The sequence below is a fragment of the Arvicanthis niloticus genome, chromosome 6 (assembly GCF_011762505.2).
Source record: "Arvicanthis niloticus isolate mArvNil1 chromosome 6, mArvNil1.pat.X, whole genome shotgun sequence".
Taxonomy (NCBI): domain Eukaryota; kingdom Metazoa; phylum Chordata; class Mammalia; order Rodentia; family Muridae; genus Arvicanthis; species Arvicanthis niloticus.
Genome location: NC_047663.1, coordinates 69,084,651 through 69,100,472, shown reverse-complemented (window position 1 = coordinate 69,100,472; position 15,822 = coordinate 69,084,651). Strand labels below are relative to the sequence as shown.

At 43.3% G+C, this 15,822-nt stretch overlaps 1 protein-coding gene across 1 annotated transcript; it reads right to left on the bottom strand.

Annotated features, from left to right (window-relative positions):
• Positions 1 to 1,077: 1,077 nt before the first annotated feature.
• Positions 1,078 to 15,475, bottom strand: Ube2b (ubiquitin conjugating enzyme E2 B). The gene is made up of 6 exons (XM_034507346.2): positions 15,294 to 15,475; positions 13,170 to 13,250; positions 10,730 to 10,755; positions 7,003 to 7,092; positions 4,140 to 4,228; positions 1,078 to 2,708 (listed from the first exon to the last, which is right to left on the bottom strand). Exons 1-6 carry the CDS (start codon positions 15,335 to 15,337, stop codon positions 2,580 to 2,582), a joined length of 459 nt encoding a protein of 152 aa, XP_034363237.1. The 5' UTR covers positions 15,338 to 15,475; the 3' UTR covers positions 1,078 to 2,579.
• Between the last annotated feature and the right edge of the window lie 347 nt (positions 15,476 to 15,822).

Genomic DNA, 15,822 nt, shown 5'->3' with positions numbered 1-15,822 from the left:
CCTAGCATGCCTGGGGCCATTTTGATTCCCAGCAACTCAAACCAGACAAAACTCTGAATCTTACCATTTGAGCCCAAATGTATGTTTCTGGAGGCAGGGTCTCCCTCTGTGTAACGTGGCCAGCCTCAAACTCATGGAATCCTCCTGTCTTGGCCTCCCAAATGCTGAGATACAGGCATGGACTACACCACACCCATATTGTATCTGTGTCCTTCTAACATCTTTACGTGTGTACCTGTGTCCCTGAGTACTAGTTCCCACAGGTCAGAAGTTCTAGGTTCCCTGGAGCTGGAGTTACAGGTAGTGGTGAGCTTTCTGGCACAGGTGGTGGGAACTGAACTCAAGTCCTTGTCAGGAACAGTACGTGATCTTAGCACTGAGCCATCTCTCCAGCCTCCAGCGTTCCTTCTGTGACTAGTAAATAGAAGCTGGGGGGCAGAGCTCATCTGTATAGTGCTTCTCTCAGGACCTTGGTTCAACCCTCTTCCCAACAGCAAACACCAGGCTGTGTAGGCAGGGCCTTGGTTTACTGAGCACAGAACTAGTCACAGCAGTTCTCTTCACTGCTTTCAGTACACGTTTAGACCAGATCTCAAAGATTATACTGGTTTTGTGGTTATTTCTATGGGAAAGGGAACACATGTCCTATGTTGAGATTGGAGGTGACAGGACAACTTATGGGAGTTTTCAATATTCTCCTTCTATGGGGTCCCAGGGTGAGATGGGCCAGACAGGTAGCAAAACTGAACAGCTGGCTCACCATCTGACATCACTCCCTTTAACTGTTTACCAAGTACTTGAAATGTTTGTTTTCAAATGGATGAGGAAAACAGCTAAGAATAAATATGGTGCTGACATACCCAGGATGTTGTTTAGTCAAACAGCTGAGCCCCTCTCACAAGGATTGCTTATTTACTGACCAAGTCACTGGAGGGAAGAGTTGTAGAGCTAAATAAATGGCAGAAGCATCACACGTCTCACCATGTCCCCCAAGTGGCCTGGAACTATGTGACCAGGCTCAAAACCATGATCCTCTCCAGCCTCCCAAGGATATAAACAGGTTATGTGCCACCATGCTAAGCTTAATAAATTAATATTTTTATTTTAATTATGTGTCTGTTTATGTGAATGCCAGTGTCTGATTTAGTCAGAAGCTTTGGATTCCCCCCAGAGTTGGAGTTACAGTCAGCTGTGAACTGTCTGAAGTGGGAGCTGGGAACAGAGATTGGGTTCTTGCAGAAATAGTACATGCAATAACCAGGGAACCATCTCTTCAGCAACAACTTCTAAAGGAAAGTATCAGTTCTTCTCCATCCCAGTTACATGGTCACTCTGCAACCCGATGTTCTGGCAGAGGCTACCAGAGCCCGTCTCTCTAGGAGGCTGGTATGGATGACAAGAAACTTAGGCTCACTGCAATAGTTGTTTCAACTACTAGAGAGACTACACAAGTGGTTCAACAGAATTTACTTGTATATTTTCCATTTTCTATACTATTTGAAGGCATAGGATAGCTTTGTATTAGCTTTCTACAATACTGTGTTTTAAATCTATCCAGTAAACTAAGATGCAGTACAACTTGTATACAACTGAGGAGGTGAGAAGCAACTTGGCAGGCCCTGGTGCTCAACAGTTCCAGAATAAACAGGTGGCGCGCAGCTGCATTAAAAGGTAGTTTGCAAATATTCAAGTTACACCAAGATTCCTTCCAAATCTCTGCCTTGCTCAAACCAGTGCAACCGGCCATTGCTAATACTGTGGCACGGCATTTGGTAAATGATGGTTTTACTTTCTTCTTAATCAAAAGCCTGTGAAGGTGCTGCCACGCAGCAGAGTGGTCAGCTCTACTCGTGGTCGAGGTGCCAATTGTGAAGTCACAAAAGGTACAGTTTACATGAGAAACGCACATTAACAAGTGGCCCAAATACAGAGCTGGACAGAAGCAGACCAGTAAGTCTACAGTTACTCAACCAAACTAACATAAGTACATTCAAAATAAAGCCGGAGATCAGAATCGGTTTTTAGAATCAAATTTGCAGACTTTCTTGATAAAACAGAAGAGTGATCTTCTGCAGTTGGAAATGAGGCTCCCACCTGGAGGAGAGCAGACTTCGCAGTCCCTCCTGCACAGGTAAGGAAATAAGTGACAAAGTCTCTTGCACTGAAGTTATGTATTTTAACAGCTTTACATGTAATATTCATATATAAAAAACTTTAAGTGCTTTTCTCCAATTTAAAAATCTAAAGAATTCAAAAATAAGGCATTCAATATTTGAAAAAAGTACAGATTTACAAAATGTGTATATTCTGTCATGAAAACTCCACACCAACATTATACACTTGGAAAAAAATACAAACAGGATATATTACAAATTTATGCAGCAATAACTTAGTTCACACCATGCAATAAAAAGTACATTAATCAAGATACACAAGCTTTTGTAGGTTCTAAACTGAAGGACTTTTTCTTTTTTCTCTGCAGAATCCTTAAAACCCGTGGCACTTAAAACTTGCTAGGCTTTCTACTGGGAGGTAAATTATACACAACAACGATGAAAAGATGAACAGACCGGTGTCTATTATGAATCATTCCAGCTTTGCTCAACAATGGCCGAAACTCTCTTCTCATACTCCCGTTTGTTTTCCTGATAAAGCTGTGCTGCTTGGCTATTGGCTGGACTGTTTGGATTCGGTTCATCCAACAGAGACTAGAGTAGAGAGAGAAGAAAATGCTTTTCAGTTATGCGCTATATTAATAGGACTCAGATGAGGACAGGAAAATTAGACAAAACAGAATTACTTGGAAGTTCCTATGTCTTCTTTTAGGTCTCAAAACCTTCAGTTTCTGTTGCTGAAGAATATAAGCTTCCAAAACAATTCTTAGTCACCTTGAGACTTCCCATTTCAAGGAAGTCAGCCAAGAACAATATTCATTAGCATATTAAGAACTTCCTCACCATGAATAAACAGCTTAATCTGGTTAAACTATAACACTGTAAAATACCTTAGTAATTTCATGTATTTTTTTTTTTACTGCTAGTATCCCTTCCCTCGATCCGTCTCTGTCTCTCTAGTTTAAGACATGTTCTTTTTCTGTGTAGCCCTGGCTGCCCTTAAACAGAGATTCCTCTGCCTCTGCTTTCCTACAGCTAGGATTAAAGGAGTGTGCCACCACTGCCCAGCTCCCAGATCTACTACTGTTGTTTTCCATGGTGCCCTGAAGTTGGGCATGCTGGGTGTTCTACTACTAACCACTATCCCCAACCCCTAGGCCTAAATCTTATTACTGTGGTTACTCACATACATTTATCAGGGAGGAATAAAATAGTAAAGTTGTGAGATGACCAGAGTCGGAAGGAAAGTCCAGGGTAATGAGCAAGCTAAGGCTAACAGTCACTCTTCTATGTAGACTGTATCTTAAATACATGAGACATGGCCAGAATTGGACTATGAGAGGACTGGGGATTAGGGAAACACAGGGATTAGACAAATGGACAGAGGGTGAGCAGGATAGACAGACAGATAGTGGGAATCAGATATGAACAAGGTTCAGTGATGTAGTATGAAACCTCATGACATTCCCCAGAAATGGGGGGAACAGTAGGCAAAAAAGACTCACAAAGACAGACACACATTGAAATGGTTTTTTGTTCCTTTCCAATCAGCACAGCTACATCAGCCTCCCTAGACTCGTGGACCAACAGTTACTGCCCCTCTTTCTCTAATGGAACAACACAGGTACAGGTTCTTTGTATCTGGCAGTTCCTGGAGGTCCCTATGGTTTTCTAAGCAATCACTTTACTTCTCCCCAAGATACTACGTGGGCACAGGTCTCACTTGCAAGAATGTAGACACATGGTGAGGAAACAGGTTGTGATTAGGCATGGTGAAATATGCCTGTATCTGCAGTATTTGTGAACAGAAACGGTCTTCCATGGGTCAGCCTGGGCAACAAGAGACCTCTGCCCTCCAAAAAAAACAAGCTGTGGATTAGATATCATATGTCAACTAATAAAAGTGTGAGCAGTCGGGGTGTTGTCCAAGTCGTGCATTAGTCACTAGGTGCTGGCAGGTGGTTCTAAATAACAGGCTATATGCTACAGACTATGAAGTTGTGATGCATCTGAACACAAACTTACCTGAATTGAAGTTAAGATGGAAGAGACATCGTATGTGGGACTCCATCGATTCTGCAGGATATCTAAACATATGCTACCATCAGCATACACTGCAAAAAACACAAGTTAGTCACAAGCAACTCACATCCCACAGTAAGAACTCTTCTGCACATACACTAAGTTCCTCTCTTACAGGGAAACTTGTTCTGAAAGTAGCATCTGCCTCAGTACCCATGACACCTTTGGAAGGCTGAGGAAAAGTTTTCTGAAGCACACCATACATTCATTGTCCCCATTTTGGGTGCAAGGTTGTAGCTCAGTGATATCGTGCCTGCTTCACACGTGCAGGCCTGGACTCACTCCCCAGCACCCAAACCAAAACTACTCCACCTTTCTTAAGTCTCAGATAGAGATCTTTTAAAAAGCCCCACTTCTCAAGATGATTCTCAGATTATCGTGAACACAGAGATTTACTTGGAGGACTTTCACAGCTGCATAATATATGAGGAAAAAAAGGAAACTCCCTTGTGGTCCAAAAAAGATCTGGCTAAACTATGGCACTCATGTCCAAAGGTGCTGCTTGGTGGTGGAGCTGTTACACTCATGGACAAAGTCCTGGGTTAGGTTCCTAGCATCACGGAAGTAGTGATGACACATTCAAGGAACATTACTAGTGTAGTCATCAAAAATGCCACCTACCTACTGTGTTTGCCATAAAAATAAGGAGTTTTTGTTTCTAGACAGGGTCTTACTATATATATAGCCCTGGCTGGCCCAGAACTAACTATGTAGACCAGGCTGGACTTGAACTCACAGAGATTGGCCTGCCTCTGCCTGAAAAAAAATTTAAAAATTATATCTAGTAGTTCCATATTTTGATTTTTAAAACTTAAATACCTTCACTTTGACTAAATAAAGACACAACTATTTATAAAATTAATGTCAAAATATTTGCAGCCAAGACTGATAGCTGATATTTACCCTTATAACACACATGCCATCTCTGAAACCCCTGGCTACACACCAGTGGAAGAAAAAGTCAGGAAGAATGAAGTCAACATTCATTGAATTTTATCCCCTTAGGCCAGTGTTACAGATACTCCCACTGAGTGAGACTTTGTTCTTTTTTAGAATGTCATGTAGTCAAGGGCTGCTACGGAGCCTAGGACAGCACTGAGCTCGAATCCTGCCTCTCCTACCTCCCCTACCTCTCAAGTGTTGGGATTATAGGCATGTGCTACTTCTGGAAATACTGCCACGCTGAAAAACCTCAGAACCAGGATATTCTCCACAGAAACAGGACTGACGGGAAAAAGAGTGTATGTATGAGTTAAGTGTGTCAGAGTGTGAGTGTGTGAGTGTGTGTGTGTGTGTGTGTGTGTGTGTGTGTGTGCGTGAAAGAATCCATCCCATTACTCCCCTCTGGGCAGTGTTCCCTTCCCTCCTGGCCTCACTTCTCTGTGCAGACCTTTTGGCTTGAGAGTGTGAGTCAGCTACTTCTCATCTTTCCTACAGAATCACATGTCACACACACCACAAGAAAAAAGCATTTGATAATTTTAAAGTTTTGAACTAGTTTTGATTTTTTTAGATGCCAAAAATAAACTTGTATCTAAGTGTCCATCAACTGATCCACAGGTAAACAGAATATATCTAAACAGTAAAATATTATTCAAGCCAAACAGTAGAGACAAAATACAGCTACAACTATCACAACTGACACCAGGGTTTACATAGGTGAAAAATCAGTAAGGGCTGTGTGCTCTAGGAACCCACTAATATAAATCACCCAGACTATTTGTTGTTCTCACAAGAAAAAAGGAAGCCAGCCACGTTCATAGTTTTGCTGGGTCTGTCTGTGACTACACCCAAACTCTACTGAACTGTGTAATTTTAATGCGCTGTACTTTTGAATGGTGTAGTTGTGTAATACAGTGGTGGAACACACCTTCAATCCCAGTACTTGGGAGGCTGACAGATCTCTGAGTTCATGGCCAGCCTTATCTACAAAGCAAGTTCCAGGACAGCCAGGGCTACATAGAGAAGGCTGCCTTGAAAGACCAACCAACCAACCAAACAAACAAACAAACAATAAATAAATAGGAACGGCCAAGTAGAATGGTACATATATTACATATGTGAGTGTGTCTACCTGAGACTGGGTGTGTAGCTCAGTTGTAGAGTGCTTGCCTTCTTTGTAACTTTCTAGTTTGATTCCTATCACCACGATAAATTGGGCATGGTGGCACCTGCCCATAAGCACCCCGGAGATGGTCCTAAGTTCAAAGTCATCCTTGGATACATCAACCTGAAGGCCAGCCTGGCTATGAGATCCCATCACTTATCTGTTTTACTCATTTCAGTGTGCACATGAGTGTATGTGTGCTCTAGTAATACATGTGGAGATCAGAAGACAACCTGCAGGAATTGGTTCTATTATGGGAGTCCTGGGGACCAAACTCAGGCTGTCACACTTAGTGGGAAGGCACCTTTTTACCTACTGAGCCATTTTATTTTGTTTTGGGAGATAGGGTCTCATGAAGTCCAGTCTGGCTTTAAAGTTGCTAAGTAGCTAAGAACGACCTTGAATTCCTGATTACCTATTGCCTAGCTTGAATGTATGGTTTTTAAAAGCTAAGTTTCAGGTAAAATTTGTGTTCTTTAAGCATATAAATGTTTATTACTTTTAATTCAAATGTTATTAAATTACTTTAATTCACACATGGAACCTTAAGATTCTAGCAATGAAACTGTAGCTAACACAGGCATGGAAGCAGTATTTGAAGACCAGCCTTCTGGTCTTAATAAGCTGTACCCAAGGGGACGAACAAACCCTCCCACCCCTCATCCCATCTCTGACAGAATCTAAGAGGCTGCTACTTACCATTTGGATGAAACATTTTGGATAAAAACCTAACGGTTGGTGGTTTATTTGGATATTCTTCAGAAAATTCTATTACTAGTTTAAAAGTACCTAAATAAAAAACAAACCAAAGTACAATAAAGACAAACATTACTTTTAAATGTCTTCATTAAATAATTCTTAATTCCATTATCAAATTTTGCATAACCACACTCGTTAGCCCGAGAATTCTCATTTGGAATCTAAAACACCTAACATACTTCTTTTATAGATTATGAACAAGCAATACTGACAAGAGCTCGGAAGACAAGCACTTTCATGGGCTACTGGAGAAGTGTGGTAAGTGGTAGTAACTGTCATATCTGATTAACTGGTTGACTAGTATGATTTGTGCAGACAGGCAGGCAACACACCTGGGATATGAGTGGAGGTCAGAGGTCAATTTTTTTCTGATGTTAGCTCTTTCCTCCCACCTTTACCTGAGTTCTGGCACTCAAACTCCAACTGTTAGGTTTGTGCGGTCAAGCTCCTTCATCCTGAGCCATCTCACCACTCCCAATTGTCAGAGATTTAAAAGGCAACTGGGCCCTAACTACTAATATTTTAAAAAGACACACTTAAAAAAACTAGAAAGTCGTTTATAGCTTAAAAGGGGAGTGCCAAAGGATTCTGAGAGCTGACTACCACCTGGCAAAGGACAACTCAGGTGCGAGTACTGACAGGAAAGGTAGTTTTCATTTGAGCATGCTAAGAACCAGTTACTTAGTTCACATCTTCACTTGTCATAGATTTGCAATCATCTACTTTGTTACTTTTTGTTGTTGCTATTAGCTGGAAACTTGGGGTTAGAAAGGTTAAAGATAAAAGCTAAACAGTGCTAAGTCCTAGTTCATATCTGCATACACATTAATAGAGGAAACAGATGGTTAACAAAGTTAGCCTTAACGACTATACTGAGGATCAAACCACAAGGGCTTTATGGAAGTCTTAAGCATATTCTTTCTGCTGACCTACACCTCCAGCCCTTATGTGTTTCAAGTTTACATTTTCATTTTTGCAATTGTAAAAACAGCCGGACTATATTTTCAAGTAAGTATGTGAGGTAGTTGAGCTTTTTGTTCTCAGGACCACTTAGCAGTGTTAGTCCCACTACGGGTAAGAAGTGGATTCATGAAACCAAGAGGTGCAGAGAACAGAATACACTATGATTAACTCACCATAGCAACAGACACAAGAACGCCAAGAACCAGATAGAACCAAGTGGCAGAAAAGTTACAAAACAATTTTGTAGCCTGAATATTACCACTTTCAGATTTCCAAACATTGTTTTTTAAAAAAAGTAGCATTTAATTAAAATAATGGTTGCAAAAATCTGAGATTCACACAGCTGAGATTTATTGGCTCTCATGTTTCAGTACAGACTGCTTCCAATAACCTACTGGTACTTGTAGCAGAAATTGTTAACTTGACAGCTGGGGACGTAGCTCAGTTACAGAACACTTGCATAGCGAGCAGATGAAAAAGCTTGTGGTGGATGCATGGAAAATATTGTAACCCCAGCTATGCAGGCAGCTCAGACAAGATCTCAAGTTCTAAGCCAACTTGAGCAACTCTGCAGGACCCTGTCTTAAAATAAAGTAGAAAGGGGTTGGGGCAATGGCAACTCAGTGGAGAGTGAGAGCCTGGCACACCTGGGGTCATTCTCCAGCTGTCAAGACAGAGTACCTAAGAAAATTCTCCAATTTATCAAAAAGTACCCGAGCCTTACTATATATTAACCTAAATAATAGACTTGAGACATGCTAAATAACATGCTTCAAGACTTGCTAGTGACAAGCACACCGCTCTTCTGCCTTTGTACAGCTCTCCTTCACGGCTGCTTTAAAGACGACAGCTGGGTTCTCTTATCTACATGCAATCTGTTACAATATGCTGTTTGGTTGACGTACAGTACACAAAGAAAATATGGCCTCACACAATATGTAACTGAAGAGAATTTTCACAGCCCTTTCAGATAACTAGACTCATCGGATATTGCACAAGCTTTTTTTCTTTAAAGGTTTGTTATAATGGAGCATCGGGGGGAAAAAAACCCAAAAACAAAAAAACACTTCTCTGTACTCAATTGCAGGTTTAATATTATTTTAAAAATATACAGAAATAAAAAATGTAAAGTACAGCAGAACTTAACTGCTGTACTTTAAAGTGTTGTCTTTTTTTTTTTTTTTGACTGTGTTACAAAGCAGACCCAAGGCCATACCAGGCACATATTCTACACTCAGCTACTACTCTAGGCCTGTCAGTCATTCTTTCAAGAAAACACATTTCATGAAAAAACCAGCAGCCCAAGCTCCAACTCACTCGGCTGTGGAAGTACTTCAGATGTCCCTTCATCACGCAGAATAATAAGGAGCAGACCAAGAGGTTCAAATTAATGACATGAGCAATTTCAACTATCACCACGTCCTTTTAATATGCAAAGAACACAGCAACTGTTAGCACAGTGTGGGCCACAGTCTCAGCTTGTTCTTAGATGCTCAACCAGGTACAGATCTAGCTTAGTTAGGCTGCTTTTTGTACCATCGATGCAAAGGTCAACACAACATTGTTATAAAGATGACCAGAGTTTCCTGAAAGGGTTGGGAATGGACCACAACTGAGAAGTCCTGAGATAGTTAAAAAATTTTGCTACAATCTCTCAGTAGCTCTTGGGATTCCTCATGACTACCTAGAAATAAGTAAGATGACAGTGTGGTATGTATCCCTACACATGCACACATGTTTTGTGAGAAAGAGGATAGTCCTAGCTCTTGGAAGGCAGAGGCAGGAGGATTTCTGTGAGTCTAGACCTACACAAGGAGTGAGATCCATCTCAAATATATAGATGCTAAGTAATTCTACAGCATTTTTGTCTAACACCTACATCCAGACCAGCCTTATACTCTTCAACAGGTATTAAGATTCCAGAACCCATGTATGGTACCAATTGCTTCTCAGGCTTTCAGGTCCCCTCACAAATAGTTCACAGTAATTATTCTTGTCAAATATGCTGAATAGATGAATTCTGAAGTCATTCTGGTAGTTACAGCAAAGCTGCTTAATTTTTTTAAAATCCACTATAATTAGGGAACATCTTTCAGTACCTGCTTAAAGTCAATTTAGTAAACTTAATTGTGATTACAGATTAGAACCATTCTCCCATTTTCCTTGCTTGTGTTAGACAGACCCAACTTGAGACGCAAATGACTGCACAATGTTTCTGGGAGCTAAATGCTGAGGAGTTAAGCTACTGGTAACTATGGATTCAGGACTCAGGGATGCCTGGCAGTGGGGTGCTTGCCTAGAACATACCAAGCTCTGGATTTGATCCCTAGCACTGGGGGAAAAAAAAAAAGAAATGAAAATGTTTATCATGAGATCCTTATCAATGCAGATAATAAAGCAAAAAAAATACAATTACCCTCTTGGTAGTACCCAGAGAGCACCCTCTATTAGGCTGTTCAAATAGAAACTATTTTCTAACAGACCGACTTAGACCTACAATGCTCTACAGGCATCCCATGTCACAGAGGAAACTGCTGAGAGGTGACCAAGATGATCTACAAAAAAAAATCCTCAGGAAATCTAACTTTTCTTAGCTTAGTATGCAAAGAGCTTATTAAGAGTAGAGCCTGTCTTCAAATAATGTTTGTTAGAGTCTCTGACCAAAGGGCACCCTTTTAATATGTATATAATAAGAATTACTTACCATCTTCAAAGGGTGTCCCTTCTGGTCTGAAAACAAAAAGATCTCTGATTAAAAGAAGTTTTTTATTCTTCTTTCTGTCTTCAGGGAGGGAAGGATAAGCTGAGGAACTAGGAAGGACTGCACTCCCCTGCTGCCTGAGAGCTGCAACCATCACCAGTCAGACTGCCATACAGCCTTGGCTTAAACTCAGGCAGCACAAAGGACTCTCAATGCTCAAGTTCTTTTTGAAAGGAAACTTGTCTATGATTTTGTTGCAAAAGGAATACAGTACAGTCAAGTGTGGCAGCACATACCCAAGTATAGTGGCACATGCGTTTGATCCCAGCACTGGACAGGAGGAGGCAGGTGGGTATCTTGAGTTTGAGGCCAGCCTGGGCTACAGACTGAGTTCCAGGACAGCCAGAGGCTACACAGAGAGAAACCCTGTTTTCAAAACCGAAACCAACAAACAAAAACCCAAGAATCTACAAGTGGGCCCGGTACTCCCAGATACTCAGGAGGCGGAAGCAGGGGGATGTTGAAGTTTTGAGGACTACCAAAGACACACAGTATTAGGCCAGCCTAACTTGGCAAGACCATCTCAAACTAAAATTTTAAAAAGGATGGTGCAACACACATACACAAGAAAAAAAAAGTGAGGGCATGGGTATCACAGCCCAGGCTTGCCTGACTGTAGAGCAATCCTCCTGCCTTAGACTCCCGAGTGCTAGGATTTAAGTATGAGTCAGTATACCTACCTATTTTGATTTTCTCGAGATAAGGTCTTACTAAATAAATAGCCCAGGTTGGCTTCTACATGTGATCCTTCTGCCTCAGCCTTCCAGGGGCTATGATTACACATGATTGAAACTGGGACTCCAAGAACGCTGGGCAAGCCGTCCACCAACCGAGCTACGATACTTCTAATCCCGCACTAGTTAGAAATGTAGACTCTTAAAAGACAGCTTACTGAGTAAGAGTAATTGAAAGAAATCTCTTACAGGATTTTGGTTTCCAGCACCCATGTCAGGCAGCTTACAACTTTAGGAAATCAGACAGCCGCCTCTGGCTTCCATAGGCACCTGCTCTGTTGTACACGTATCCTTCAAACCTTAGTTTTTAATCAATTACCTGGGTTGACTGTAAAATCATACAATACCATAATGTAGTGGAAAACTCCCAAAATCCCATACATAGATAAACACACATAATCAAAAATAATTTTTTAAGTTTTAAATCAAAAAGGATGTGCAGGGCTAGCAAGACAGTGTAGCAGGTAGAACTACTTGCCATACTACCTCAGGAACACATGATGTAGAGAGAGAAATGACTAAACAGCTGTCATCTTACCTCTACATTGAGTGTTGTGGGCTACTGACACCTACAGTCACACAGTCGGTCAGCCAGGCAGCCAGCCAGCCAGCCAGCATGCGGGCATGAGCACTCGCATCCACAAATAAGAAACAAAAACTTAAAAAGGTATTGAATGTGGCGGCCCATGCCTGTGTTCCCAGCACTGGGGATGCTGAGGCAAGAGGATCCTAAGTTTGAGGACAGTCTGAAAAAGGCATGGAGAGCTTTTTTGTTGTTGTTTTTGTGAGACGGGGCCCCAGTAGGCAGCCTGTACCTTAGCTACCAAGTGGTGGATCAAAGGGCTGAACCCCACCCTTGAGTTCATCTCAATAAAATTTCAAAGGTGCTAGGAGTGAAGCCCAGTGATGGAGCATTTGCCTACAATGTGTTAAAATGCTTGGATCCAACCCTAGCATCAACCAAAGTAAAACTACTTCATTCAGTGGCTTTTCAATGGGCTGTGCATATGATTTTTAGCTGAAATTCGTGTCACAGCAAAGTTTTTAGTCTTTATGGTTCCAAGTGCTTTTACAGCTCCAACAGTACAGGCATAAACACTTGCACGGCACATTTGATGTGAGATGATTTATCTCATCCCCTTTACCAGCCCATTTAATTCCAAGTACTTACTTCTTAGTGCTGGGGATCGAGCCCAGGGCTGTTTGCATGGCAGGCAAGCATTCCACCACTCAGCTTCACTCAAAGCCTTCAAACCCTACAACCAGTTACCTGGAGTGACTGTAAAACCATACCATAGCCAGGTACGGTGTCATACTCCCACAGTCCCAGCTACTCCAGAGGGCCTAAAGCAAGAGGATCGCTTCAGCCCAGTTCAAAATCACCCCAAGCAACACTGCAACACCTTGGCTCAAGGGAAAGAAACCAAATTAAACAGCAAGGAGCAGACCAATTTTATATAATAACTGTCCCAGACTCAATAAAATGTTTCAGGAGCTGGGTATACAGCTTACTGCTGGGAGCACAGGAGACCCAGGGTTCTCAAAAAAGGTGCCCCCTACCCCCTCAAGTGAGTTTCAGCCTCCATCTCAGCCTCTTTCCCTGGTGCTTATATACTTACTTTTCCTAAGCAATCTCTAATTCAACTCACCCAAATATAACTGCGTTCCACTGCATGATGTTGTTTTCAGATGGTGCACCACTGACCCCCACAGGTGGGTCCTCTTGCAATCTAGAAATCCATAGTAGTCATTTTCAGAGTCAAACATAAAGGTCAGCGAGGTTCAATTCTACTGAACCTTTTCTCAGAGAGAGGTTAGACTGACTTGTTATTGTTGGAGCTGAAATGAGCTATGACTTAAATGAATCAACCAGGTTAATATACTTATTAATACATTAATACTACCAGTGATCTCTAAGTCCAAAGTGCTAGGAGATCATCCTTCTCCAAACAACAAGATTTAAGATATGGTCTCTTGAAGAACTTTTATTCCCAGACTGCCCTCTTGACCCATTAAAAATAAAAACCTACACTTTTCCTACCTTATTCATGCAAGGATCTTCAGTCCTAACTACAGACACTGCACAACACAAAAATGTAGGAAATTTCTATACACTAAATGATTAAAAAAACATATTCAATTTAACTAGAAAGCAAGTCTCACTTTACAGCATGTGCTTCAGACAGTGGCTTTCTCAAGTAGCCAGAAGCCCCAGCTAGCTTTTCCAGCAGTCTCTATGTTAAAGACTCTGCTCCCAGGCCAAATCTACCTCAGACCTTCACACACTGCTTTCAACAGACGTCATCATCAATTTCATGCAACCTCAAGATCCTTGGAAAACCACCAAAGGCACCTTGTATTCAACCAAGAATCAAGTACAGAAATTGCAAAAATGAACAGGAGATAAATAATAATGGATGATGTATCATCCATAATGGGGAGTTTCATGTATCAGTTACAGAGCTAATCAAATATAGTGACTTCAAGCCCTGGTGACTTTTGCACCAAAAAGGGCATCTCCTTGTCTGTCAGATCATTTAAAACACACACACACACACACACACACACACACACACAACCTATCCATCACACAAAGTATGTCATGATTTTTAAGTGGACACTTGACAATTAGTCCACATAAAAAGTGTACTGTTTGGTCACCCTCAAGCAGATTAGGCCACTAAGAGGGCTGAAAGGAACAAACTTACTGCCTGATTCTTCAATTTTAAGTGGCTAAAATCAGCAACAAATTAAATGATGAAGCAGTCCAGAGCCCAAGACAATAGCTTCCAAGTGCCTCATAAAGGGCTTTATAATGGCAAAGTTGAGCGGTTGCTTCCTGAGAGGCAAATCTACGTTTTGATATTACTGATTTGTCTCAATCACAGCAGATCTGCCCAGGAAGAAGACTCAGGAGTATCTTGTCGCTGGACTTCAAGTTACTGTTTCTGCACTTGTACATTTCCAAGGAGAGGTAAACAACTGGAAGAGGTCATTTTCTTCCTTCAAGCCCCTCATTTCCTATAAACCCCTATTTTCCAAAAGGTGGCCCAGGTGGAGTATCAGATTAGCTCCAGTCTGACGGAAGGCATTTTTCCAGGCTGGGGAGGCTATAGATAGGCCTTTATTCGGCAGCCAGATCTTAGTTCCAGAAGACACTGGCAGCCCGAATGGCTAGCTCCAGGCCCAGGTTTCCCGAGCCAGTTCTCAAGGTCCTTCCAGGTGGGCGGGGGCAGATCGGGTTTCGGGGGATGGGCTAACCACCTCCGGACCTCGCGCAGCAGACCCCACCCTCACCACTGCAGAAAAGGAAAGAGATTTGGGGGCAGTATTCGCCCCAACCCCGCTACAGACAGGAGATCACAGGGCCCTGTAACAAAGCTGGACTGGTCCGCCAGGCGAGGCCCGAGCCTCAGGAGCAGCTCACCCGCACCACCTGGGGAGGGGACGCCGCAGGGTGCAGAGGCGGGAGGTGAAGCGTCTGCATCTGGCCTAGGTGGGCCTCTGGGACACCTAGGCCCAGCGATAGCCACCTTCCTACTTGGGGGGAGGGGGGAAAGGGCAGAAGGCTGTAGTACCGACCACCTTTACTCAGAGAGAGGAAGGTATGAAGCGAGAGAGTAAGAGCCGCCGGTGAGCCGAGGCTGCCGCGGGTCCGGCAGGCCACTGCCCGCCTCCTCAGGGTCACCAGGGGAAGATATTCCGAATCCCCGCCCTACAGTCCATGGCTTCGGGGAGAGGCCGTCATATTGGGCTAAGACGAGGGCCCTTACCGCTTGAAATCTCGCATGAGCCTCCTACGGGCCGGGGTCGACATGCTCCGCAGCTGCCCCGCGGTCAGTCTGAAAGAAAAGAGTCCCGTTCGGCCCCCCCACCCCCCGGCGCAGCGGCCGAATCACTGTGGGTCGCCGCCGCCGTCGAGACTGCACAAACAACCCTGCAATGACGTCTCCCTCCGCCGCCTCCAGATCCCTCCGCCCTCCGCCAGTACCACCGCGGGAGGAGGGGAGAGGGGGCGGGGCGAGCGGGCGCGCGCGCGGCGCTGGAGGCGCAGGCGGCCGTCTTCCGGGCTTGTTGCTTGCGGGGAACTGCGGAGGGTCCGCTCCGTGCTCACGCTGGACACGGCCGGCCCAACGGCGACGGAGCCCACACGCTACCTTGCCTCGCTCCCCCCGTCTCTAGTTTCAAGTTCGGCCGGACCGGGAGAGAGTGGTGCATCCGGAGCCTGAGATTTCAGGGAGAGGAGGTGGGATGACGTCAGGTCACGTGACCACTAGCGGCGTTGTCAACAATCCACCCCTG

Coding starts and splice junctions, on each gene's coding strand:
- Ube2b (XM_034507346.2), bottom strand. CDS start 15,337: ATGTCGACCCCGGCCCGTAGGAGGCTCATGCGAGATTTCAAGCG. Junction 7,093..10,729: donor AGGGACACCCTTTGAAGATG/GTAAGTAATTCT, acceptor TTTTTTATTTAG/GTACTTTTAAACTAGTAATA. Junction 2,709..4,139: donor CCATCTTAACTTCAATTCAG/GTAAGTTTGTGT, acceptor TCTCTACTCTAG/TCTCTGTTGGATGAACCGAA.